This window comes from Ooceraea biroi, chromosome 2 (genome assembly GCF_003672135.1).
Source record: "Ooceraea biroi isolate clonal line C1 chromosome 2, Obir_v5.4, whole genome shotgun sequence".
NCBI lineage: Eukaryota > Metazoa > Arthropoda > Insecta > Hymenoptera > Formicidae > Ooceraea > Ooceraea biroi.
In genome coordinates, this window is record NC_039507.1 from 14,830,325 (window position 1) to 14,857,819 (window position 27,495).

General features: G+C 33.0%; 2 protein-coding genes across 8 annotated transcripts in view; one reads left to right on the forward strand and one right to left on the reverse strand.

Moving 5' to 3' along the window:
* LOC105284017 (kin of IRRE-like protein 2) overlaps nucleotides 1-1,475 on the forward strand; it is a 238,108-nt gene extending 236,633 nt beyond the window's left edge. For all 3 annotated transcript variants that reach the window (XM_011347192.3, XM_011347193.3, XM_011347195.3), the window contains one exon: nucleotides 625-1,475. In XM_011347192.3, coding sequence (XP_011345494.1) covers nucleotides 625-776 — 152 coding nt within the window. In that variant the 3' untranslated portion in view covers nucleotides 777-1,475. The remainder of the gene's footprint in view (nucleotides 1-624) is intronic.
* A 1,639-nt stretch (nucleotides 1,476-3,114) lies between these two features.
* On the reverse strand, nucleotides 3,115-27,478 carry LOC105284019 (phospholipid phosphatase 1). Of its 5 annotated transcripts, none has more exons than XM_011347198.3 (6): nucleotides 27,261-27,478; nucleotides 14,863-15,031; nucleotides 7,312-7,466; nucleotides 6,383-6,606; nucleotides 4,628-4,748; nucleotides 3,115-4,214 (listed from the first exon to the last, which is right to left on the reverse strand). In XM_011347198.3, exons 1-6 carry the CDS (start codon nucleotides 27,264-27,266, stop codon nucleotides 3,834-3,836), a joined length of 1,056 nt encoding a protein of 351 aa, XP_011345500.1. In that variant the 5' UTR covers nucleotides 27,267-27,478; the 3' UTR covers nucleotides 3,115-3,833. The 5 variants fall into 5 exon arrangements, with proteins under 5 accessions (XP_011345500.1, XP_011345499.1, XP_011345498.1 ...); XM_011347197.3 differs by lacking the exon at nucleotides 27,261-27,478 and adding an exon at nucleotides 22,872-23,284; XM_011347196.3 differs by lacking the exon at nucleotides 27,261-27,478 and adding an exon at nucleotides 22,848-23,282.
* Nucleotides 27,479-27,495: the final 17 nt, after the last annotated feature.

Genomic DNA, 27,495 nt, shown 5'->3' on the forward strand with positions numbered 1-27,495 from the left:
CTACGTTTATTACAAAAAATTAAGTCATGTTATAATAATTTGATGCATTAATTTATTGGACTGACCGAGAAGTGCATGCGGATTGTTTTAGCAAAATTTAAACGCAAAATTTTGTATTAAGAATTAATAGAAATTTTACATTTGAATTTTGCTAAAGAAATCTGCACGGACTCTCCGGCCAATTCGATATTTCATCTACATGCTTTTATGCGCACTAAGTGATAAATTAATATTATATATTAATATTTTATATTAATTATTTTAGTAATATATTATATTAATATTATATATTAATATATTATATATTAATTATATATTAATATATATATATAATAATAGTCAATCTTGATTTCAATATTATTTCGCTGAAAAAACTCTAGAAATATAGAGTTTATTTTCACATTGTGCTAAATTCGTATCCTAAAAAAATAAGCTTTTAAGGGCATAATATGGACCTGAGATAGTTCAGAGATGAATAATCTTCAATCAAGTAATTTCTCGAAAAATATATATTTGCAATCAGTGATCAATATTGAAGATTAGAATTGCGAGCCGTAGCGGGTTAATGCGGATGGAAATTTGCGAGATACCATGCGTTAAGATGCTAAGGTGGAAATTGTGCAGGGGGAGCAGCTGTTTCTCAAACCCGATCGCTTAGCGACGTTGAAACCGCATTGCAAGAGAAGCGAGAAGCCGCCACAATATACGACATTCAAGCCGAGCTCGCACAACTGAAGATTTTATTGCGTTTATTTTGTATCGATATACACGGATGAGAGTAAGAGCGAATGCAAGAGTAACGTGAAAAGTGGCATGAAATCAAATACAAGATTAGTAGTACTACTTTTATCACATCCTCGAATTATAAATAATACAAAATGTATCTAAGAGAATCGCGTACACATATGCATATACTAATCGCAAACTATGCAAGTCGATGCGAGTCCGTCAGGTAACGTTGATCGAGAAAAAATCTCTCGCGGAATATATACTGTAGCGACAAATTCTTTTAAGAATTATATAATAAGATCGATACACGATCTCAGAACCAATCAAAAATAGAAACAAACGAGGAACACGCATATTTATAACGCTCACGATGATATTGTTAATAAAACAATGATTTTCAATCAATCGTTATTTTTATTAGTACCCTTAAGAGTAAGCAAGTTACATTATCGCTCAGAAACGGGTTCGCGAACATGAATAAAACAATTATGAATGACGACTATTATATAAGTATAAAAAGCGCAAAATACAGCCGCATAAAAGTTAATAATGTTTGCGTCAAATTGTTTCACGTTCACGAACCAGGCAATATTGAAATGTTTTTAAGACACAAGATTTTAAGTTGCGTAAGGTCCATGTTCTCACGATTTTGTAGCAAATTGCCACTAATGTATATGAGCTGATTATAAATAAACTTACGATATTAAGTTTTTATAAATAAAGCAGTTCACGTTTTAAACATCCTACTTCTATTTTATTCTTTTGATTTATTCCTTTTAAATACCATAAAAATAAATACCATTTTGTAATACAAGAAATATTATATGATAAAACAATGCAATAACTTTTTGAGATCTGCAAATTTTAAGGTTCCCATAATAAGCTTAATTTTTTTATAAAATTATATGCACATTTCTCACATTTATATGTTACACATATAAAAACAGTTTTGCCAAATCCCAGGATAATAACATTAAAGATAGATCTTTAATTACCAAATATTCAATATGAAATGATGAAGAGATAATTCATCTAGTTGTACTTGTACGTATAAAAATTATGTATGAAAATGTATATGAAATGTAAAATTTTATAAGACTAATATGTAGTAAACTATATATTATTACTTTTCTATTTAGATAATATATTATCTTTATTTTATAATTTTGCGAATAAATTAATGTAATAGGGAGCTCAAATAATTTCGATTCACAATAACACGTACATATTCGCGAAATGTATCTCGATCGTATGGAGAATGTATGCATTAATTAAATTATATATAAACTAATTGCAATTTCGATGACTCTTACAACTAAGGCCGTCGCTATATTAAATATAATACTTTTTACAATATATACAATTTCGTATTGGTAATTACATGACCGTAGAAATCGTATTAATTAAATGACCACGATTAAATTCTCACGAAGGCATCATGAAAGTGACAATCGATAGCGTAAAGACGCATTTATGTACAATGTATTGATTTTAAATTAGCGCACAATAATCCACGTGTGGCTCTACTAGTCTACATTATTTGTAGTCTGTAATTTACAAATCCTCCGGATGAACACGCTGTGTTCCATATATACGTACAAGTCCATTACTATTATTGCAAAAATATCTATGAGACTTATGTCGAAGGATTTTCTTACTGAAAAAGTATAAAGGATATAAAAGATGTGTCGCGCGCATTTTAAAAATCGCTTTATTAACTGCTATGTATTAACCACTTCACATGTAAAAATAATAAAGAAAAATAACCCGATTATTAGTATTTATAAGACACATTATTTTTAAGTATCTGTAAAGATACTATTTCTTTCTATTTTCAACATAAATCTCAATATTCGCCCTGCTTTTCGATATTATTTAAATATATTAATAATTATCTCGATCTTCGAAAATATGTACAGTCGGAGTTCCTGCAAACCGGAATCTTGTGCGAGATGAAATGTTGAATAACAATAATACAATAAAATACAATAAAAGGTACATTATAAGTTATGAATCTTTTCATATAATGAATCTTTTATGTTTACATTTATTGCGCTCGGGCAGTTTTTCATTAAAGATTAAAAAAGATAAGATCTATCTAGAAATATAAATTAGATTAATAAGGTTACTACTAAAACTAATTTATTAATTTAAACTATTTAAAAATATTTAATTTAACTAAATTTTAAATATTTCTAGATAACTAAATTATTAATATTAAACTATCTAGAAATATTTGACTAAAAATATTAAAAGATTAGACAAATAAATTAATTTTCGCTCTCGTTAACAAACCTCATTATCTAGCTACTGTCTAGATTCAACTTAATATTCTGATGCACTATTTTTATTTTATCCGAAAATTTTGCGCATTATTACAAAGTGTTTTTTTTTAGTTTCTTGAGTTCTTTAGACTATGAAATTGTACAATAAAAAATTATGCGAGACTGTTTTCTCTTATCTGAATGTTCATGTTGACAGTACATCAGAATATTAAAGTGTGTGGTACATAAATATAATACATAACCGTAATTATTGCAGGAGTTTAAGAGATAGGCTACATTACTGATAAGAACAAATGCAACATGTCAGGCATTAAAAAACTTAGAACTGACAAGCATTTTTACGTTATATATTAGACGCAAGTTAGTTAAAAATGAATGCTAATTACCCGCATTTATCAGCTTTTCTTTTGATTCAAGTGTCGCTTCACACCTAAGAAAGCCTCGCAATCTATATACTTCTACGATTCTTGATATGTGTGTCTTCGGCGGAATGTATAATAATAGAATCGACTATCTTAAACTGAGCAGTGTGTAAATTAATACAAAAATAAATCTCGAGCGTCTCAACGCGACATGCTAGAGAGGGAAGCCTCTAACTTACACGTTCCTCGATCACGACAGAAAAAACATTACTCCAAAAACGATATCATGAATATTATCAACCCTCCATTCTCATCCATGATTATGACATAGCTTTTCTCACATACAAGCACGTATCTATTTAAGAAAGGACTAGGTACGACGGAAATTTATCTGCAACGTTTTTGGAGAAAAAATCCTTTCTGCAGCCAGTGATTCAATCACGCAGCAATTGATGTTTCATTCCTTCCAAGTTGCAATGTCCTTCATTTCCCGGCCCTCCGAGGCATCGACAATAGCAGGATTGAGTAGCTTTTTGACACTGTGCTTGCACGGCTTGTCAAAGTTGACGATCTGACCATTCTCCAGGGATTCGTTGAAAGTGTGTGTCGCCGCGGTGACATTCGCGGCACGCTTGAGACGGAAGTGTCGACAGGATACCACCACAATAAACAGGGCAAACAAAAGCCCGACGACGTTTCCAGCGAGCACGTCCCACCAGTGATGTCGGTGATCGCCCACCCTGGTCATTGAACACACCACGGCCCACATGCCCGCTAAGCATTGCAGCCACGGTTTCAGGAAGAGAGTTCGGTTTGGTAGGCGATTTTGGAGGTACCACTGTGTACAATACGATAGAATTAGAAACAAGTTTTTATGAAAAGTTTTTATGAAAAAAAGAAAAAGAAACAAACTTCATTCGTGCGATAAGTCTAATGAAACGATTCGACGATTTGACGTCCGACCACCCGTTTGTTCAACAGTAAAAGAAAATCATATTTTGCCAAAGTGTTTGCTTCGATTTTTTAAATAAATTTTACAGGGTTAAAATGTATATGTATATATAAATATAGATTTTGCAGTTCATCGTTTAGATACTAGTTATTGATGCTCAAGATGAGATATTCCATGCAGACACCGTAGTTTTCTGTGTTGCCAATACGAGCTACTCAAGAGGATTTCGCGGATAAATTAACAAATGGTTTTAGTTCTTTTTACTAACATGTCAGAAAGAAATATTTTTGTATTCTTACCACTATAAAAATACTCGTATAGACAGAAAGGGCTGAATGACCGGAGGGAAAGGATTTGCTGGAATCCTTGATGTACCAATCGGAATACTCAGTATTCGTACATGTGTAAGAAGTAAAGTATCTGCAAAGAAAAGATATACACGTTATTAACACTATTTTCACAAAATAGAAAATATCGATAATGCTGAAAGATAATTGCAAAATAATCGATAACGCTGAAAGATAATTGTAAAATAAATTGAAAAATAAGTTGTCAGATTAATCAAGCGCTATATTGTGATGAAAATAGAGAAAGAATACATATTTCTATAAAGCGCAGAATATATATATACAGGGTGCGCCAAAAGTCTGGATACAATCAAATATCTCGGAAACAATGCAATTTTGAAAAAGAAGTTTCAGACAAAAGTTGTAAGGTTTAAAGAAATACGTTCAACGGTAATATCTGTTTAATATCGCAATTTTCACAAAATCAAGTGCATTCATGTTGATAAAACTTGAAAGAAATATTTTAAAAAATTTTTAATAATTTTTAAGGACTGTTAAAACTGTAATATAGCTTTTATTGACACTAATGATTTTAATTAGTTAGTAGATATTATTTATTAGTAGATACTTTACTGCAAGATAAATTAAAAGAACTAATTAATAAAAGAATCATGTAATTTGATATAAAATATATCAGATGCATTACAGAATGCCGTCTAACCGACTGTATGTAATCATTGCAAGTAGCGAGTAAACCTATTTCGCTCGTAATCGATAAATGTACAATTTTCTAAAATTTCAGAAAATATAATTAATTGTATATTTTCTAAATATAGAATACACACACACACACACACACACACACACACACACACACACACACGAAACGTTGAAAAACATTAGTAGCAGTATTTATTATCGAATAGCTTACTGTCAAGCTGTACAAGATCAACAGTTTGAACATTTATTGTAATCGATGATGAAAACTGCTAACCATTTTCCAGCTTGAAGTTTGGTTCTGTAAACTTTTAAGTAACCCTATTTACACCTTGGATAAAACACTAATGCCGGTGATACACTTTGTGTACTCATAACTTAGAAAGTTCTCATTGCAAACGATTTTGTAACTACTGTTTTGAAAATGTCACGATGTCAGCTACAATATAATGTACAATAAAAAATAGGGGATTCTATTTAAAAAAATCAAATTGATCTTGACCTTGGCAACATAATTCCAAATCAAACAGATATTACCGTTGAATATATTTCTTTAAACCTTACAACTTTTGTCTGAAACTTCTATTTCAAAATTGCATTGTTTACAAGATATTGGATTGTATCCAGACTTTTGGCGCACCCTATATATATGTATATATATGTATATATTCTGCGCTTTATAGAAAATATTTACGTCTCTATTTTTATCACAATAGCGCTTGATTAATCTGACAACTTATTTTTCAATTAATTTTTTACAATTATCTTTCAGCGTTATCGATTATTTTGCAATTATCTTTCAGCATTATCGATAGTTTCTACTCAGCGACAACTAGGTATCTCAGCAACGTATACCTCGCATACATATTTCCTAATTCCTTTGTTGCAGTCTGTTCGCGAGTTACGTAAAAGCCTATACAGGCATACTATTTATGCATCCAACGGGCTCGTTGGCTACACCGATAACGAAAAGTCGACCTAATTGCAGCTACGTAGGTAGCTAGGTAACCAGCCAGGACAAAAGAAACATGTGGGAGAGATTGCGCTTACTCATCGGTGCAGTTGACCGCCTCCTGCGGCTTGCACGTGTCGAGAAAGTGTGGCCGCGGTTCGCCGATCAGGACTTTCATGATGTCGCAGACGAGCGTGAGCGCAGCGAGTCCTATGCCATAGTGGCCATACCAAGATCCGATCTGTCGAGTCCTAGTACTACTGCCATTGCAATTTAACACGTAACTGTCGGCAGCATGACAGATGTATTCCACGACTCCCATCTATAAAATCAAGAAACATTTATAAATAAAAATATTCCCTCTGTCTTTATTTTTTAAGATTCTCAACGCTTTATGGTAACTCGTTTTTTTATTAACAGTAAAAATTCACACATTTTTTATGTGTTGTACGTAGAAACAAATTAATTTAAAATGTTAAATGCCAAATTAACGCTCGTGCTTAGATCGTACAGTGCGGTATAGAAATAATACAAATTTCATTAAAATATATGCAGATAATTCCTTTGTTAGTTGTCCCGTATTAGCAAACAAATGTATAAATCAATTACCGCGTGTCTTACATTTGTGATTAAAATTAGGCTTGTAATAGTTGATTATAACTATCTGTTAATTCACGAACGGAGAAAGAAGTCTTCAATTCTACCAAATAAAAGTTGTGACGTCTAAAAAGCTAACTTATTTCAATATACAAAATTCATTTGTTTGACTTGTAAATGTGCATGTTGAGTTAATCTTACATTGCAATATTCCTTATCTAATGGAGCGACTACCAATTCATTTTAAACACATAATTTGCATCCAGCCTACGTATATTCCGAGACATCCGTCTCCAATCCAATTAAAAATACTGAATTCCTGGCACACACGAGTGATTTGTTAATTGATGCATTTAGGGAATGATAATTTCTTCCAGGAATTTATTACTCGACCAGAAGCAGGAAGCGAGAAACAAAAGTGCGCGCTTACCACTATTACTGGTAGGCTAATGCTGCAAGCTATCAGTAGGCCCATGGAGATCGTATCGCCCGTGAACTTGAACGAGATCTTCGGGTCATTGCAGAAGAAGCCAATCTGATGATGCGGCCCTACATTGAACTCCAGAATCCCGAGGAACGCTGTTACTAAACAATGATAAGCACAAAATTAATCCCTGAATTAATTTCATATCTCAAGAGTGTGTATCATAAACATAACACAACTGTAATTTTTCTTTATTCTTATCAATGTGTTTACGTTCAAAGAAAGTATAGTTATCTAAGCAGAGATCAAGCTCTTAATTTGAACGAAAGATAGAGAGAGAGATAGCTTGATAGTATTTTGACATTGATAATGTTACTTTTGTTTCTTAATATACATATAATATAAACAATATTTTATTTTATTTTTATTCAATATCTTCATGAATAGTTAATAAAATTATTCCTACATAATTTACTAGAATCGTCATCCGTACGTTGATGACGAAAGCTCATGCAGAAATTCATGCGTCATCCATATATGAGGTGACTTCATTCAAAGTGTTAGACATAAATTGCTCGCTAAGATCCATCTCTTCCTATCCTACTGTTTTCATTATTTCACTTTTCATTTCATTTAATTCTAATATATTTTTTAAAATATTGGTATCTCAAATAAAAGTCCAGGATCTCTTATATCTGTATCAATCATTATATTGCATTTATTCCATAACAAACTCTGACCTGCGATCGAATTAAAGATTAAATCAATCACGTGGAGCGATAAGAATTGTTTCATAATCAAGAAGCTTATATAAATATAAAAAGAAATATCGTAATAGTGATTTAAATGTATATACATATATGTATAAATGTATATATATGTAAATATATAATGTGTATATCTGTAAAAATATAATATACATATAATAAATACATAATGTGTGTGTATATACATATATATATATATATATATAAATATTGTATATATCTAGGTATTACATATAATATCGACATTATATACTTTAGCGGCATATACTTTATAACATATGTATAAACATAATTTTTCGAGTCTTGATTTTCTATCTACGCACTGATAAAATACTGATTCCAACGAGACTTGGCCAACAGGCGCAGCCTAATCTTCTGGCTCTTGCCGGTTTGTTTCTCGGAGTGCTGTCTCTCGTCCATATCGAAAAACTCACGCTGTGTCACGCTACGTCAACCGGAGAACTATCATGGAAGGCGAGCATTGTCCAGAAAAATGTCTCGTCTTGACACGCGCACAATCCACTCGCTCGCTCGCTCGCGAGCACTCTCTGAAGTCGGAACACTCGGAACGCGAATGCACGTCACGTTGTGATTAGCTCGATTTAGCACGCGTGCGCGAGCAAGATACATGTGAGCCACATTGATGAGTCAATGATAACGATGTATTTTTTGATTCCTTGAATGAACGTAAATGGGAGTATGGTAACAGCGTCTAGTAATGCTAATGAAATAGCGATAAGAAAGGAAAAATATTTCCTTTTAAAGAAAATATAATATAATTTCTTTTCCACCTCTCTCCCGTCTCGTCATTATTTTATCTGTACATGTTTGTAATAACTTTTATGTCTGCACTTTTATGTCCGACACGTTTACAATCTTAATGTCCTTCTAATGAGTTTGTTACTTTGTTCCCCGCACGAGATTGTACTTCAAAATTTGTCTATAAAACATTTTTAAAAATCGCGTTCAGACTTTTTTTCAAAAAGAACTTGATAATAGAAATCGCACGCGTCCAACATGAAACGTCTGGATATTATTTATTTTAAGTTGAGATTGTTGTAGAAATTTTATCTTTGACAGTCTGACATTTTAATATTAACTGTGTAAATAAATATTTGTTAAGACTCAGCCAATTTTCCATTAAAGCTACTATAACTGCACTGCGATGCAGCTAAACGGGAAGTTATGTCATAAATCGTAAGGAAATGCTGTATACTTAATTACTCATTCTGACATTGATGTTTCCACATCGTACATTCCGTAATAAAGGGATTTCCATTATATTCCATTATGGTTATCTTGAATTAAAAAAAAAGTTTGTTTGACGAAAATGATTGACGAAATGATTGACAAAATGACAACTCGATAACATTACTATCAATTAATAAATTATTGCAGATAGAGCATTATCTAAAATTCTGTAAATTCACGTATTTAATATATGTATACAAAAGTATCAGCGTTGCAGCACGAGGGATCACAAAGTGTGAATATTAATCGATTGATAAATACATATTTGTCTCGACATATACATGTATTACATACAGAAAAAAAAGAAATAATTAAATTGATAATTTTTGATCAATTATAAAATAGTTTTTAATTAAGTTCGTAAGAAGCCTTTACGATGAGAATAATGATCTGAAAAGTAAGTAATTCCCTACAATTCTGACACTCGCTCAAGCATGAATGTGCTCGACACGTGTCACTAGAAAAAAATCAGCCTTTTTCTGTAAAGCGCACGTTCCATGCATAATCCTATTATAATACTAGACAAAAAAATTAACGTAAAGAAATATGCAAAAAGTATAAAACTAAATTCGCAAAAAAATATCAAATATAATGTTAAATATGATAATCATATCTGCATAATATACTATATATAATTTCAGTTGTAATAATAAATAACTTTTCATAGAACTGAATTATCCAGTTTTATAAAATTCCGTAGAATTGATTAATAAAATAAGTTTTTCGATATTATTGATAAATCAAATACAATTTTAAAAACTAGAAAATTCTCCAAATCATTTTATCTATATCTGTGTCTAGAAGATTAGATTGTAGAAGATTCTTATTATTTATCAACTTGGAATTTCCGACTTTCACTCAAGCAGATTTCTAGTCTCATTAATTCGATAAATGTTCATGATAGATAGCCGTTAGCTTTCTTCGAGTTTAACCTTTTCAACTTCCTTCTCTTTCTTTATTTATTAATTTCATAAAATTAATTAAAACTTAATTTCATAAAATATTCTTGATAGATATGGTAAACGCTAGGAATTTATGATTTCTTTTTTTTCATTACTTATATTTATTATTTACTTATATTTCCTAAGTTTATTAATTTACGAATCCTAAGATTTGTCACAAACAATTGCACATGTACGGTAAAGTGTGAACAATTCGTATTCGAATAGATCGCGTGACTTAATGCACAAATAGGGCCCAGATTCTTGAAACGAGGACCTCAGAATCGCATATGATATCGTATGCGTTTCAAGAATCTGGGCCCAGACTTTTCCAGCTTTTCCGTTTAAAAATAAAGCTTATCAACTGCCGAAAAACAATGTAACGTCATCTGAATTTACAAAATTCTGCAATCTGCAATCTGAATTTATAAAAACTACTTTCTCATTCTTACATTCTTGCTACTTCATTTTGTAAGTGAAACACATCAGTTATCAAGCTGCGCGTCATGAAACACGAGTCACCGTTAAATTTACGGACTGTCTGGAATGTGTGTTTTGTCATATATTCTCTCTTTATGACATATTTACGATAGAGAATCGCCGAATACGCGTCAACCTTGATCTTCTGCTTCTGCTGTCGCGTATATGGTACAAGCGAGGAAATTACGAAGTTTAAGTACCCTTTGTCACACTTTTGTAATGAGAGAGTTCTCAACCACGATGGAGAGAAAGAAAGAGAAAAACGAACATAAGTACTGTAATTACAATGTGCATTTGTGATTCATTCCTAATGCATTCCAAACGTTAGAGTTACATGAATCGGAAAATAGACGTATATCATGACTCGACAAGACTGAAAACAGTTTCTTTTAAAGATCATATCGATACATTCTTATTGTTCATTCATTGCCATTGTATTGCAATCCGGATATAAAAATAAATAATAAATGTAAACATATACAGATAGATAAAATAACGACAAAACAGGAGAGAAGTGGAAATATATTTTTTTTTACTTTTCTTTGAAAAGAAATTTTTTTTCTCATCGCTATTTTATTATTCTTTCTAAAAACAAGATTTTTAAAAATTTTCACGAATAATAATTGTCATTATTAGTCTTTTCTTCTTTCAGCAATTGGTTATTAACGATTGTAATCAGTATGTTATAATAATTTTCTAGCATGATTGTATTATTTAGGTACTATGTTCTACAGTTTTTATATCTATGTTAGCGAAATAGTCGACTTTTTGCTGCTTTTCTTATTGAAATAATAATCTTGATACATTACTTGTTATCTGTTGTGGCTTCCGGATTGGAGCTGCGTTTTGTGTCATTTTTTGTTCCTGCCATTATTCATCATCTTATTGTCAGTTATAATTTCGTGAATTTGGTGTATTAATAAATGACGTTTCTTAGACATCGCGTCATCTATTACGGATCTTTATAATTAATACAATCTCCGTCATGACGGGCACTGGTGCCCGGCACCGAGCTTTCCGTTTATGCCGGTCACTAATAATTGACGTGCAATAAATGTGTTAGAATACGTGAATGATATAATACGCAATTACTTACATTTGCAAAATAACGACTATTTTAATAGTAATAGAAAAACATAACGGGCAAAGTGTATTTGTAAACAACTTAATATTTTTATTTAATAAAATTATGAAAATGATATTATATGGATAGGTACATGAATAATTTTAACAATCCAGTTGACGTGAACGGAAGTTAATTAAATTACGCAATAAATATATCAACACATTACGGATCATACAAGATAAATTTTATAAAAGCTTACTTTTCGCGCAAAATTAAGAAATGTTCCTATCAACTTCTAAAAAGACATTTTATGGAAAATGTTCACTCTATATCAACAAAATGCTTTCAAAAAGAAATAAGTAACTATTAATTATTTTATTTTATTATTTTATTAAAGTGTCAATTATTAATAAATTTGATTAAAAATTTTATTAAATTATTAAATTATTTTATTATACACATCATGTATAAATATTTTTCCGACAATAATGCCGCATATAAGAATGTTCAAAAGGCGTTAAATTAATTGACATATTCGGCCCCTCAAAAACAAGAAACTTCGATTCATGTCTCCGGTACACGAGGTATAAAATTAAAAAGCCGGATGGACCAGTAACATTTCAACTTCCATCCGGCATCGGCCGGTCCAGTGTCACACATATATGCGTGCACAATTACGCATCCCTACGAGATTTTTAAACCGAAATTAGCCTTGAGCCTCTTTAATCTGTGTCTGTGAGTAACCGTGCGTCGTGTTCGCTGCATGTGTGAAAGTTCGGAGAGAAACGGACAATGAATGGTAGACATCTGTATGCCGTAAACGTTGCGGGGGAGAATACTCGCTGCTGTGACATACGCGACTGCGGCATAATCAGTTAAAAGGTTAAAGCCCCATTTATCACGGAATATACAGTTTTTTTTCTCGCGGGAATCCGTGTGCAGTTTACGCGATACGCGCGTGTCTGGCGACCCAGACGGTGCAAAGTGGGAGGGACAATCTCGTTTATCGTGGATACAAATACACTGTGGATACAGACGATAATCCAAAAACAACATATGTCTCGTATTCGCTTGATTGTTAACGTAAATAATCCATAAAGTAAATATGCCGTGAAGAGAAAATATATGATAAATGATTTGTGAAGTGGATTCTTATCAAATCACAGCCGATAATTAAATAAATTTAATCGAACTGTATGCGTGGAAGCATCACGTGAAAAAAAAACAAAACAAAACTATATATTATTTGTATGGCATTTCTATCGATTTTTTGGACATGCGATTCTTGGAATGCTCGATCTAAGAGACTCAAGTGACGACATTCGCACGTTCGTAATTGCCGCGTATGTAGGGTGCTTAGAACGAGATCGTGCAGTTCATTCCCATCGTTACGCGACAGTTGCACCGAGGTATTTAAAGCGACACACCCGGAAAAGTTCTAGTCAAACCGTTGTCCGTAATATATAATACTACGTTACATAAAGCGACACACCCGTAAAAATTCTAATCAAACAGTTGTCGTCTGAAATATTGTGTTACACAGCTCGCGGTTTCCCTGTCGGGCTTCATTATTACACGCATGGTTTCATCCCCGACGAGTGCGCTTCCATGCAAAAGACTGCACTCGTAATGCATAAACGAGAGAAAAAAAAATTCCTGGGTCGAATATATAATTATACGTTTCTACTTCGCGATTCTTTTGATCAAAAACATCAAAAAGATGACCAAAATTTAGGCTAAAAACATAAAAATTTTATATTTTTTTTATAAAACACGTTTATCGAAGATATAAACGAATATAATACAAAAATTTAATTCACTTTTTTCAAATCTTTAATCTAGTCTTTAATACATTCAGTGCCATAACGGTCATCGGTGACCAACATGTAATAAATATGTTAAGACACGTGATTAACATTATAACATGTAATTATAACTTGCATTTGCAAAATAATCAGTATTTAGCAATAATAAAAAAGTATAACAAATAAAGTGCATTTATGAACAATTTAATATTTGTATTAAAATTATGTAATGTAAATTTTTTATATAAAATGATTATATAAAAATATTACAGTGGATCTTAAGTATTATAATAAGTATTAAGTATTATATTAACGTGACCGGAAATTAGTAATAATAGTAAAGTATTATTGAATGTGTTTGACATAAATTGCAAGAAAAAAACGAGGGGTTGGTCACTAGCGGTTATAGTGTACAAAAATTAGCCTTGATACGGATTACCTTTAAATTACCTCAGATTCCTTAAGATTACCTAATACTACAACAATTCGATCAAATAACTTGGCAAAAGTTTCAATTTACTGTCAAAATTCATCAATGCCGTATTTTCCGTATTGATTTCAGTCGGTAGTTCCCTCGATGATTGTTCAGAATTTTCCATTTTGATCGATTTCGATAATAAAACCAGAAAAAAATAATAAACTAGCACAGAGCAAAAGAATCAAGCACAGAGTAGGCAGCTCGGCGGACATATAGACCCGAAAACATATGAAAGGTTGCGTTTCCGATATTTGGTTGTCTCTCGGCGGTTAGATATACTGAATATATATCGCGCATGGTATCACGATTACCTTAGATTACCTCAGATTATCTGAGACTACCCTAAGAATTACCTAGCCCTTGTACAAAGATTACCTCAGTGACCAACCCCTCGGAAAAAAAGAGAAAATTGTCAAAAAGCTGACAAACAAAAAGAAAAGAAAGATAGAAAATAGATAGAAAAATAATGATCGAGAAAAATAATAATCATCGAGAACATTGACGATATTAAATTGATTATAATCCTAATTTTTGTTCGCTCTTTTAAAACAAACGCAGCATTCAGGAAAAATACATGGCATGCGTACTTTCGACTGTTTCCAGTTACTTGCTAAAGCAATAGTTTCGTTCGCGGTACTTAACGAATTAATATTTTATCCGGGATAAAGATATACAGAGTGATGAATATGTATGAAAGCTAATTAAGCTATGCTAAGCTCAATTAGAGAAACAATAATGCACGCGTTCTTTAAACGTTCATCAATCCTACCTGATAATGCCAGAGCCAAATCCAGCATGTACATCCATCGTATGGCTTTTCTACAGACGCTCATGATCTTCTCGGACACGGTACGAGTCGCCGCTACGTTACCGGTATTCTGTACGGCTCCCTCCGCCAGCGTTCCCGTGCTGCACCTGGTCAATTCTTCTGTGGATTTCTGAAAGAAGAAATTTGTCGAATTGCGTAAATTGAAGGTATCAAATATATATAAAGAGATATATAAAAATGCAGTCAGTAAATATGAAATTAATTAATTAATATAAATAATATTATATATGAATACTTTGTCGTTGAGTGAGTTTCATCACACCAAATAAAGACATCGGATGAAAATGACATACACATAAAGTGTATTATTATGTATTGGGTTGGCCAAAAAGTAATTGCGTTTTTTTCCAATAGATGGACATACATGTCTTGAAATGTAACTAACTTCATTCTAAACCGCAAATTCATTATGTAGGTTAACAACTCACAGTTCAAGCTTGTTTTACAAAAAGAAAGTACACGATTTCGTTAACAATTGTTTGTTTGCCGTCGATTTCAAAATGGAAAATCAAAAAGAACATTTTCCTCATATTTTGTTTTATTACTTCCGAAAAGGGAAAAACGCTGTGCAAGCTCATCAAAAGTTATGTCATGTATATGGCGAAGATGCTTTAAAACTGCGGCAGTGTCAAAATTCGTTTACCAAATTTCGATCTTCAGATTTTAATGTGAAAGATGCACCACGCTCAGGAAGGCCAATCGAAATTGATGATGGCAAAATAAAGGCACTGATCGATTCGAATCGGCGTTTAACGACACGAGAGATTGCTGAGAATCTTAACGTATCGAAATCGACTGTTAAAAACCATTTAAAACGACTTGGATACATTAGTAAGCTCGATATTTGGGTACCACATGAGCTGAAAGAAATTCATTTCACTAAGCGTATTGACATCATCTGCGATTCTCTTTTGAAACGTGAGGAAAATGATCGATTTTTGAAACGTATGATAACAGGCGACGAAAAATGGATCGTCTACAACAACGTCAAACGAAGAAGATCGTGGAGTAAGCGTGATGAGCCTGCTCAAAGCACTTCAAAAGCAGATATTCACCAAAGAAAGATTATGCTGTCAGTCTGGTGGGACTTTAAAGGTATTGTGTATTTTGAGCTGCTTGCAAGGAATCAAACCATTCATTCAGACGTATACTGTCGTCAACTGGATAAATTAAATGATGCCATCAAACAGAAACGTCGAGAATTGGTGAATCGCAAAGGTGTTGTGTTTCACCATGATAACGCTAGACCACGTACAAGTTTGGTCACTCGTGAAAAATTGTTGCAGCTTGGATGGGATGTGTTACCATGATGTTACCACATCCACCATATTCGCCAGACCTGGCACCATCAGATTACCATTTGTTTCGTTCTTTGCAAAACGCCTCGAATGGTAAAACCTTGACTGCTGATGAGGATATCAAATCGTTCTTGGAATTGTTTTTTGCTGAAAAAGATAAGAACTTTTTTGAGCGCGGAATCATGAAGTTGCCTGAAAAATGGCAAAAGATAATCAAACAAAATGGACAATATATTGTTTAATAAAGTTTTTGTTTCCCATGAAAAATTCGCCTTTTATTTATATAAAAAAAAACGCAATTACTTTTTGGCCAACCCAATATCTTTTAGATTTTGTTTACTCTAAAGTGTCTGTTCTAAGGGCCGATTGTTTCAACTTCTTGATAAGTTTTACCCGACAGGTAGCATATTTTTGTCTCTTTTCAGATAAGTTTTAAAAAAGAGATGAAGATATGGTACCTGTCGGGTAAAGTTTACCAAGAAGTTCGAACAATCGGCCCTAAAACATTCACTTAATACGTAGTAGATATATCTTTTCCATTGTTTATACCTAACAGTGATATGCTAGTTATCGACAATAGCAGAACACTGATAGTACACTGATAATACACTGATAGTAACATATAAATATTATTATATTAATAGTATATAATCTATGCTGTAATTTAATAATTTATTTAATGTAATCTCTCTTTCTCTCTCAAGGGAGAGAAATAATATTTCATATATCTCGATAATACTATATCAATATATTTAATATAAGACGCATGATTGATTCGTGATTAACATTTTCATGTAAATTCCGATTCATCAAAATCCAAGAAATAACACGAATTATCATCCGATATCGGATTTGAACATCGGATTGAGCAACATGATATGAGTTTCTTGCATAATATACACACTGATCCATGACATGATAGCCGCATATCGGTTTCTCACCACAAGCCGCAGTTGCGATATACAAGGTTTTTTTCCTAATGTTTGCGTTGCGTTTTTCGTAAAATGATCTTTGTTTCACGAATCTTCAGTTGACGGGTCGCTTGAACTGAGAACATGAAAACTTAATCGAATTACGCTACGTCAAAAAACAATCTATTTTATCAGACTCCGCGGAGCATAATGTTACGCTAGGTGCGTGTCATTGCAGAATGTTTTAGTATATTTCCATCACAGTTTGCGTATCAAATAATATATTTTATTAACCATTCCGTATTAAGGAGAAGACAAATGTCTTCATCGCTAGCATTATTATTAATAGGTAATTAATGATTGATCGCAGATATCGAGAGTTCTGTCGCGCTGATGCGTTGCATATTTTAATGTATCACAGGAACTGATTTTTTATCAATATCTAGCCGACCTTGTCATATTTATCATCATTAAATATTATATAAAATATAATATATTATATTTACATGAACACTGAATATGTGAATAATTAAAATATGTATGAAAACCCTGAATTCTTAAAAATGATATTACTTACATTAATCTAACCTTTCGCTTGCGAGATTTGAACAATTTTAAATTATATACACGTATTACGTAATCTATAAAATTTTGTGAGGAAGATGTTTTCAAGATGAAGTAAATATAATCTATACTAGTCATACTTATGTCTAATAGTTAACTTGTATAAAACGAGTTACGATTATTTCTCATCAACATAGATACGAAGCCATTTGTGAATAGAGATAAAGAATACGACACATCTGATTTAACACAGATGAAATGGAGAACACAGACGCGTTCATGCGTATCTAACTTCTGAGACAGACACGTACTGAGCACAGCCACGTACAAATAAGATGTTTCTTGAATACACGTGAGAAAGGTAAAACCAATGTTACGTGAGTCATTGTTGTCGGCCAAGAACACCGAAGCATTGTCTCTTCTATTTTCTGCCATTAGTGTCGCGCAAGAAATTATTTTAACCATCTGTTAGATCGTTTTGTAGCTTTCTTTCACGGTCTATGCAACTATTGATCCATTGCTCTCTAGAATATTGGAATCATTTTTCTTATGCTTTAGCGGCAAAAGGTACTCAAGAGATTGGATAGAAGCGATGCATTCTTCCGAAAAAAGCTTAAGTTTGCAGTGGTATTGTCATTATTTCCATCGTTCATCTAATTTTATTCAAAGTTATAGGAACCAAGAATACACACTCTCATTCAGAAAAATGTCTCTCCACACGCTCCGTAAAGTTTGTGATACAAATTCTAAATTGTTTTATAAATCTAGGATTATTATTCTATTATCTAGAATTATTATCTAGGACGTTATTCCTACATCCTACATAGGAGCAGTACCAAGCGCGATCCCTGGGCGGAAAATCCGGTGATTAATCGGATGGCGTCGTTAGATTGCGGTGCATCGATTAACGACACTTGCGCTTTAAAACGCGATAATATATCCGCGTTTTGCGGAGGGGAACGAGATGCGCGTCCAGCTCTCTCTCTCTCTCTTTCTCTCCCTCTCAACTCGGTCATCCACTATGAAATAATTAGGGGGAAAACGGCCGAGGCCGCGTCGAACAACACCAAAGGGGTTCGGATAACGCGAGGAATTACGTACAGTAGGGGAGACCGGGGCTCGTTGGCACAAGAGGCAAGTTGGCATTGCGTTCAATTAATGTATTTGTGGCAAAAAAACTTTAAGAAAGTTACTTCAAAATAACTCTTTCATAACGTAGATACTTTTCTCAAAGTTACATTTAAATAAAAAAGTATTATAATAAAAACAAGGAACATTCTGATTCAAGAGCAGCCAAGTAAATTTTTGAGCATTTCAAACTTTCGTATTAATATTCTTTAGCTTGAGAGAATAACTCTAAGTATCGCATTATTAGTTAAAAGAAATGTTTCTGTTACTGTTAGTACATGTTATTTTGAATAATGACAATAATTATTTATAATAAAATGATTTAAATCAAATGTATGTAGAGCTGGGGTACGTTGGCTCAAATTTTGTGGGGTATGTTGGCTCATAGCATTAGCATAGCATTAGGTTAGGTACGTTTATGTATTGTTGCTGTGTGAGAAGTGAGAACATACCTACGATCCTACGATTGCTATAGTATTTAGAAGTGATACATAAAAGTGATACATAGAAGATTAATTGTAAGTAACTTTATATATGTATTGGGTCGTCCGGAAAGTTCGTGCCGATTTTGAAGGAAAATTCAAAGGCAATATTTTTTGATGTCGATAAATATTTATTGACTTATGTATGCACCGTTATGTTTCACAACCTTTGTCCATCTTTCACGCAACTGGAAGATTCCATTCTCCCAGAACTTCTTAGGTTTCTCGGCGAAAAACTCCTCAAGGTGGTTTTTTATGTCGATCAAAGAGTTGAAGTTCTTGCCGCTAAGAGAATTTTGCAAAGACCTAAATAAGTGAAAGTCTGAAGGTGCAATGTCTGGTGAATACGGTGGGTGAGGTGGCACATCCCAGCCAAACTCCAACAATTTTTGTCGGGTAGTCAAAGAAACATGAGGTCTGGCATTGTCCTGATGGAACACGACGCCCTTCCTATTAGCTAATTCTGGACGTTTTTCCTGAATCGCTGTCTTTAATTCGTCCAGTTGCGAGCAGTACTTATCTGCATTTATCGTTTGGTTGTGTGGTAGGAGCTCATAATATAGGATTCCTTTCCAATCCCACCAGACACAGAGCATGACTTTTTTTGGATGAAGGCCGGCTTTCGGAGTGGTTAATGCTGGTTCATTTCGCTTACCCCAGGATCTTTTTCGTTCTACATTGTTGTAAATGATCCATTTTTCGTCACCCGTCACTAATTGCTTCAAAAATGGTACGTTTGCGTTGCGCTTGTACAGCGAGTCGCAGATGGAAATGCGATCCATTAAATTTTTTCGGCCAAATTATGCGGAACCCATACATCATAGCGACTTACGTAACCAAGCTTCACTATATGATCGTGGACAGTGGTTTTCGATATTTTCAGTATCTCTGCTAATTCACGTGTCGTGTAGCGCGGGTTATTCTCGATCAGTGTCTTGATTTGGTCATCATCAGTAGTAGAGGGTCTGCCCGAGCGTTCTTGGTCTTCAAGGTTAAAATCACCAGCTCTAAACTTAGCGAACCACTTACGTACGGTTCTTTCAGCTAAAGCGCCTTCTCCGTAAACAGAACATATCGAATTTGTTGCTTGTGAGGCATTTTTGCCTTTCCGGTAATAGAAAAGCATCAAGTGTCTAAAATGTTCTTTGTTTTCTTCCATCTTCAAAAGAGTACAAAACTGACACGAATCAATTTATCTGAAACAACTTTTTTCCTAAAGATGCGTTGAAATGTCACCTTTAAGCATATGTATATAAATCGTATGTTTTCAATAACATTGATATATTTAGACATGTTCCAACGCCATCTATTAAAAATCGGCACGAACTTTCCGGACGACCCAATATAATATGAGACTGCTAGAACAATTCTATGCGTGTATATAATAATGTAACCTCAAATCTAATTGTAATTGTTGTAATTATCAACGCATAGCCAACTTATACCGTGATGTATGTCAATTTACCCCACTATCGGGGCAAGCTGGCTGCAATGCAATACGTTCGTATCTCACTCATTACAAAAAAACTATGCAGTATACAGGATCGTTTCTGGCATGGAAATGTAGAGAAAGGTTTGCTCTATCATATTAGTACAGTTTCATTATTATAATCAGTTGTTTAAAGAGTCGAATGACGAAATTATAAAAATGGTGCCAACGAGCCCCGGTCTCCCCTATCCGTATACGCACGCGTCCCTGCGATTTTCTGCGTCTCAATCCCATCTACTTGCGTCAACTGGAGAGATTTACGCCTCTACCGTCGTTCCTTTCACAAGATAAATTTTAATCACTACATTTTTATATACATCGTACAATTTGCACAATCCCTTGTTTCTCGCGCGCTTCTATACATTGTACTGTGTCACGCGCGCGTTTGCTCATCGATAAGATACGATCTGTACTACTTGAAAAGGCATGGGACTTCATGATATAAACGTCCAAAAATAGAAGATCAAATCTCTTGAATAACCCACAATTGTTTTTATCACTTTTCTTTATACGACTGTCTTCAATGAATAGCAGAGAAATTATTATAAAGAAGCTCTAAATGGATTTAAAATTACACACATATAAATAAAAGTATATAGAAAGTATAAAAATATATGAAATATATAAAAATAAATTATAAAAATTTTACAAATAAATAAATTCATTTGTTGTTAAAATGTTTACCATCAAACAGACAAGTTAACATTCAAATCTTCCACTATGGATATCAGTTGTAATTAAAAACTTGAATCAAATCAGATCGCATGAACTCGTAGACTTGAATGTTAAAGTCAGAATAATAACTAGAATTAACTGGACGTAACTTTCTCGCGCGAAAAGTATTCTGCAAATACTTTCTTGAGTACATACATTGAAAGCGGCAAAGATCTTAAAGGTTAAACCATCTTAGGTGTGATATTGCTATATAATAGCGCAATCAATTTTGGTACGTTAGCAGATGATAGCTCTCTCATAACTTGATTCAAATGTTTACTAATTAGATCGCGTTTTAAAGCGCAAATGTCGTTAATCGATGCAATCAAGTTCCAGTTAGTTTCCCACGTTTCAAACAACGTACATAATATATAAATTGATAAACTATATAGTATTTGCGCTCTGTAATAATATTATAATATATGAAATTATTATTGACAATATGAGAAAATTTATACGAGAACATTTCCGGTTTAAATCTAAGAAGCGACAGATAATTCCATATCTGCTGATAAAATAAAATTATCTACTGTATTTAATGTAAAAATAGACTTATCAGTTTTATTTTCCTACTTTTTATAGGAAATGAAATGAAGCACTTTCTAACGATTGTTAATAAAAAAACGGAATATACGTCCGCTATATACGCAAATACAAACGTAAGTATGTCATAAGTTTTTGGTACGGCAATTAATAAAAAGTATAACTGCTTTTTAAAATATAATATACTTACGCAATAGTTACCATCACAATGAAATTCGATTCAATCCGATTTCGTTTGTTGTTAAATGAAATAAATGACAAAACTTATACTGTTGTTAAACGTTAAAATACCAGTAATAAACTCATTGCACACACACACACATACGCACGCACGCACGCACACACACATCGTAGCTATAAATAAGATTCCTTTTTATTTCACATATCACGAAATGCGAAATAAAAAAGGAAAAGAAAGATATGAGTCACGCTAAGAGAAATACAAGTTTATTTATAGCTAACAAATATAATTAAAAATAAAATCTAGCTATTAATTAATTAGGTATATAATTACCTATACGCTCATATCTATTTTATATATATATATATATATCTCGAATTTTTTATGAATATTACGCTTTGTTTTAAAATTGACCACGTTTTGAGCAAATATATTTGCACTCGATAAAATTTATTTAATCCGAAAATCATTTTATTAAAATATCGAGATAAGATTAAAATAAATATAAAAAAACAGACGTACATTTCGCAGAACTCATGTTTAGTCACGAATATTAATCACGTTGTACTAATACACAATATCAACAATTCTCAATTAAGTATCACGAAGGGGTACCTGTGCACACGAGGCAGCACTCACAATCAGTCCCAAGATTTTAGGAGTCATGAGCGATGCATCATCGTCGACTGCACTCGTTCGGTCGCTACCTCGCTCGCCGAGAAACTTAATCGCCGCTTCTCACGTGGGTACTCGATAAACGTGGAATTCACAAGCGCTCACGACAATGAGCCAAGCGAGCAGAACCAAGTTCATATCGTCGAGCGTCTCAGTGGCTCAAAAACCACTCTAAGGCCACGTGCGTGCGTGCCTGCGTGCGAGCGTACCCGCAGAAATTAATCGCGGGATCAGGATCGGGGTTGAATCGACCTAGCAAGAACAAGAAGATCACCCAGATGATCCAACGAAAACGACAGCCGAGCCGTAACTGCCTGTCTGACACGATGTGGCCGTACCTCGTATCTCCAATCAACTACTTCCTCGCAAGCACAAATTAAATGTTCTCTCTACCCACCCTGCTTCCCCACTACCACCATCATCATCATCGCCACCACCACACAACTACATCGCCACCAACGTTGCTGCCGTTGAAGGGACTGCACGCGTTCTCTATCTGTTACGGTTCACGCATCATGCACTATACGAGTAAGATCATTTCTCCAGCGGGCTCCCTTCTCCCCTCTCACAGTCTCCGGACCCCCTCGGATTCACGGATAAATAGGGTGAACGAGGTCGACCCGAAAGGTTCCGAAAATCAGCCGCGTTGCATCGCGCAGATGTAATTTTCTGAGCTTCTTCAGTGTTTCGTTGCAAATAAAAAAAAGAAAAAAAGAAAAATTTCTTACGTAATAAATTTTAATTAATTTATTCGATACATTTACATATTTATGTGATTTTGATTTTAATAATGCGGGAACATATTTTTTCGGTATAATTTGGTATAATAACGTATAAGCATGTATTTTAAGATACGATGCGTAATAAATAAAAGCTAGTTTTGGCATTTATCGAATACCGGAAATTATCATCTTACTCATCAAATCACTTAATAAAATATCGTCAATATCAATCAATCCACATATTTTAGCTTCAAAAGCAAAAAGAGAACTTTACATTGTATATCTTAGCATACTCAAAATATCATCAATAAAATAGTGGTCTTTTATGTCAAAAAGAGTATCTTAAGTTAAGATTCTTAACAAGAAATTAATTCTTTATCTTATAATAACGAATGGCATTCGTGCTATATATCATTAAAGATCAAACCTAAAAAACAGGACTGAAATCCGTAATTACAATGTTTAATATGGACTTTCTATTTAACCGTTTAACCTATTTAGCATATTATAAATAAAATAAATATTTTTATTTATTTTTAGTAACTTGTATATAATATTGGAACTTAATTCCCTTTTTTATAAAAACATATATTCAATCTGAATATATTAAATCAATTGATAAAAATTAATAAAGCGATAGACACTTATCCGAATACACAAATTAAATAATCAACTTTGACTCGTGCAACGATGGGAAAAATGATATGGTAAGGGGTTAAATGCGTATCAATTGATTTAATGATTGTATCCCATTACTATCAGCAAACTAAGTTATTCAATTTCATTCGTTCTCCTCCTACTTTCCTTTGTGAACTCTGAGAATTTATTTCACAATTATTATCACTGATTCAGATAAATGAACTGATAAATGAACTGAATATAAATTTGAAAAGAATCCATATTAGCAGAAACCTAGTTTCTTCTAATTTGCTATTTCTGACAAAGACCAGAACAATGCTTTACAGATTTTAAGCCTAGTATTATATTCTTTCTTTAATTAAACTTCTTTAATTGCCATGTAATGTGTACAAAGATATTAGACTTAAAAACCATATACATTGTGAGAGTAATATACAATTTTGAACAAATTATTAAGAAATTTTTTAATGCTAATTTACATTATTCCTATTTTATTATATATGGATATAATAGATTAATACGAAAATGACTTTGATACTAACTGTAATAACTGTAATATATTGAGTCAGTCACAAAATTCGGTTCGATTTTTAATTTCTCAAATCGATTTATGTAATACAGGCAACAATGTTGATAATATCTAATTATTATAGACAACGGTAGTGATTACTTGGTTAATGAATAATTTGTTTCTACTGAATGCAATAAAATAAAATTAAAATAAGTAAAGAATTAAACTTTTTGATTGACCCAATACAGAACATAAATATATACATTTAAATGTGTTTAAATATATATTTAATGTATTAAATAATTTAAAAATATTCTGTAATTAAGCATGTCCGCCTAAAATGCTTATTAGTTTCATCATTTATCAGTTAGTCCCTATAACTAATCATCATTATAGTCTAACTATTAATCATTAGCTTTCCAATATCTTAATTACTCAAATGACTAGCAGTTAGTAATTTAACAAGAAAAAGGACAAATATTATCTGAGACACTGACTCAAGTTTCCATAAAAGTGTTAAATTAAATGCTTAATGAGAAATTGAGATCTACTGATAAGTTTGATACACAAAAGCGATTCTTTCCTTTTATCTGTTTTCGTGAACTATTCGTAGAATAATATGGCCATAAATTATTTTGTACTCCAAATTTCTGTATGATAAGAAAAACAAAAATACATAGCTTATGTTGTAAAAAATTGAACTGAAGAATCAATAGCAGGTTATTCTATAAAATCATAGTTGTTTGATCATTAAAATAGAATTATAGGAATTTTTTGCAATGTCATTTTTATTTTTATTCTTTTTTATTCTTTCAATTTGTTACGAAAAATTAGGCAATATCAATTCTTTGGACATTCGTACACATATACACGTATAAATAAACGAATTTATACAATAGTTGGATTGTGTAATAGGTAATTTCAGATTCCAAATCCAAGTATTGATCCAAAATAAACAACACGCAAGAACTCGAGAGAATAATAGACACTGAAGATATCAAATATAACACCATTATTCTATGTAACGGTTATATATATAAATTAATCAGCTCGATTTTTTTCAAAAATTATTCAATGACAAAAATATATAGAAAGATAAATATTAAATATGAAATCAGTTCTAAAAAGAGAATAGATATATACACATCAGTCCAAGCTCCAATGCAACTATATTTTTAAAATGTTTCTGCAATGCCAGCTTTAGTTGTATTATGTAGCTTAACATTTCAGCTATGGACATCCCATATTTCAAGATGCTAACATGTCTGCGTCTTCAATTTTGACATTAAATGCGACAGTACCTTATTGATGCTCGTCGAAGAAACGCTTCGTACTATGCTCGAAGAATCAAAAAGATGCCAGAGTGGAGCATTGCCAAGACATGCTAAGAGCAGCCGATATTGAACCAGATTTCATGAAGAACAGTAAATAGTTACGAAACATGATGCTTTCAATATGAATCACTCACAAAGTGCGGAATGATAGAGTCCAGAAGAGCCAAAATCAAAGATAGTATGCATAGTAGATGAGCCGAATCAAGACATTACTCATCGGTTCTTCGAAAGGAATCGTCCACAAGGAATTCGTATCGGAAGATCAAACAGTGAACGCTGATTATTACTTAAGTGCTTTTTGAATCATGTGTGAAACAGAATTCTTCGAATTCGATTTGGATATCAAAACCGAGAGTCTTAGTCCTTTCTGCGCTTTGTAATGTACCGGCGTACAAATTCAAGATTGTACACGATTGTTTGGTCACAAAAAGCTCGAACACGTATTCGCCTGATTTAGCTTCGTGTGATTTCTTACTATTCCAAACCCTTAAGTTGGCGAAGAAAGGAAAACTTCACGCCACCATGCAGGCCGTCCAAAGGGCTTCAATCGCGGTTTCCGAGACAATTCCGAAAACGAAGTTCTGATTGCTTTTTCTGAAAATTTTTTAATCGCTTCCAGTATTGTTTTGACAGAAAAAGTGTATTTTGAATAAAAAAATAACTGACGTCTTTGTATTTTTTTTCGATATCGATCGCAGTATCTAGAGTCTGGATAGAGCGCATATTTAATGTCAGAAAAGTACATTTCTTGTAAATTTATTGAAAACCTCCTTTTTTGTAGGAATGAGACCTTTTAAAAATTTCTTCTTCATTGTTTCATTATTTAAACGATTTTAGAATCTCTAAATCTTTTCTTCTTCGGAACGTTTTAGTCCGCGTATATTTCGGTAAGTATATCTTTTGCGCAATCGTGAGAGTACGGAACAGACGCGCACGAGAAGTGCGGGAATTCCGAACCACCTTGCATCGGTGTCGCAGCGACCAATTGCATATTCATGAGGCACAAGTATACGCGTGTATCCGTCCTTGATTGAATTTTTATTAAAAAAAACAAGGATTTTATCGATTTCTTCCAATCTTTCTTTTCTAACTGTTCTATCGTACTCAAAATTCAAAGGCAGCTACATATGGAGAAATAAATTCTAACCTGCATGTTCTTGATTAACTTCCTGTCCGATCCGCCTGCTGAATATTTCACGCAGTACTCTTCTGCGCGGATGAGAGTGAGCGCACTGCAGTCGGTAGTGCAAGTCTGTGATGGTTTACGAAATTTGCAAAAGGACGCGACGATCTCTCTCGCGAATTTACACGATGCGATAACGACAATCCATCATCCTCGATCGCTCGCTGACACACACTGACGCACACTGACGCGTAGCGAA

Coding starts and splice junctions, on each gene's coding strand:
- LOC105284019 (XM_011347196.3), bottom strand. CDS start 22,898: ATGACTCCTAAAATCTTGGGACTGATTGTGAGTGCTGCCTCGTGTGCA. Junction 6,607..7,311: donor TTAGCCTACCAGTAATAGTG/GTAAGCGCGCAC, acceptor TTGATTTTATAG/ATGGGAGTCGTGGAATACAT. Junction 4,749..6,382: donor GCGGTCAACTGCACCGATGA/GTAAGCGCAATC, acceptor TTTTCTTTGCAG/ATACTTTACTTCTTACACAT.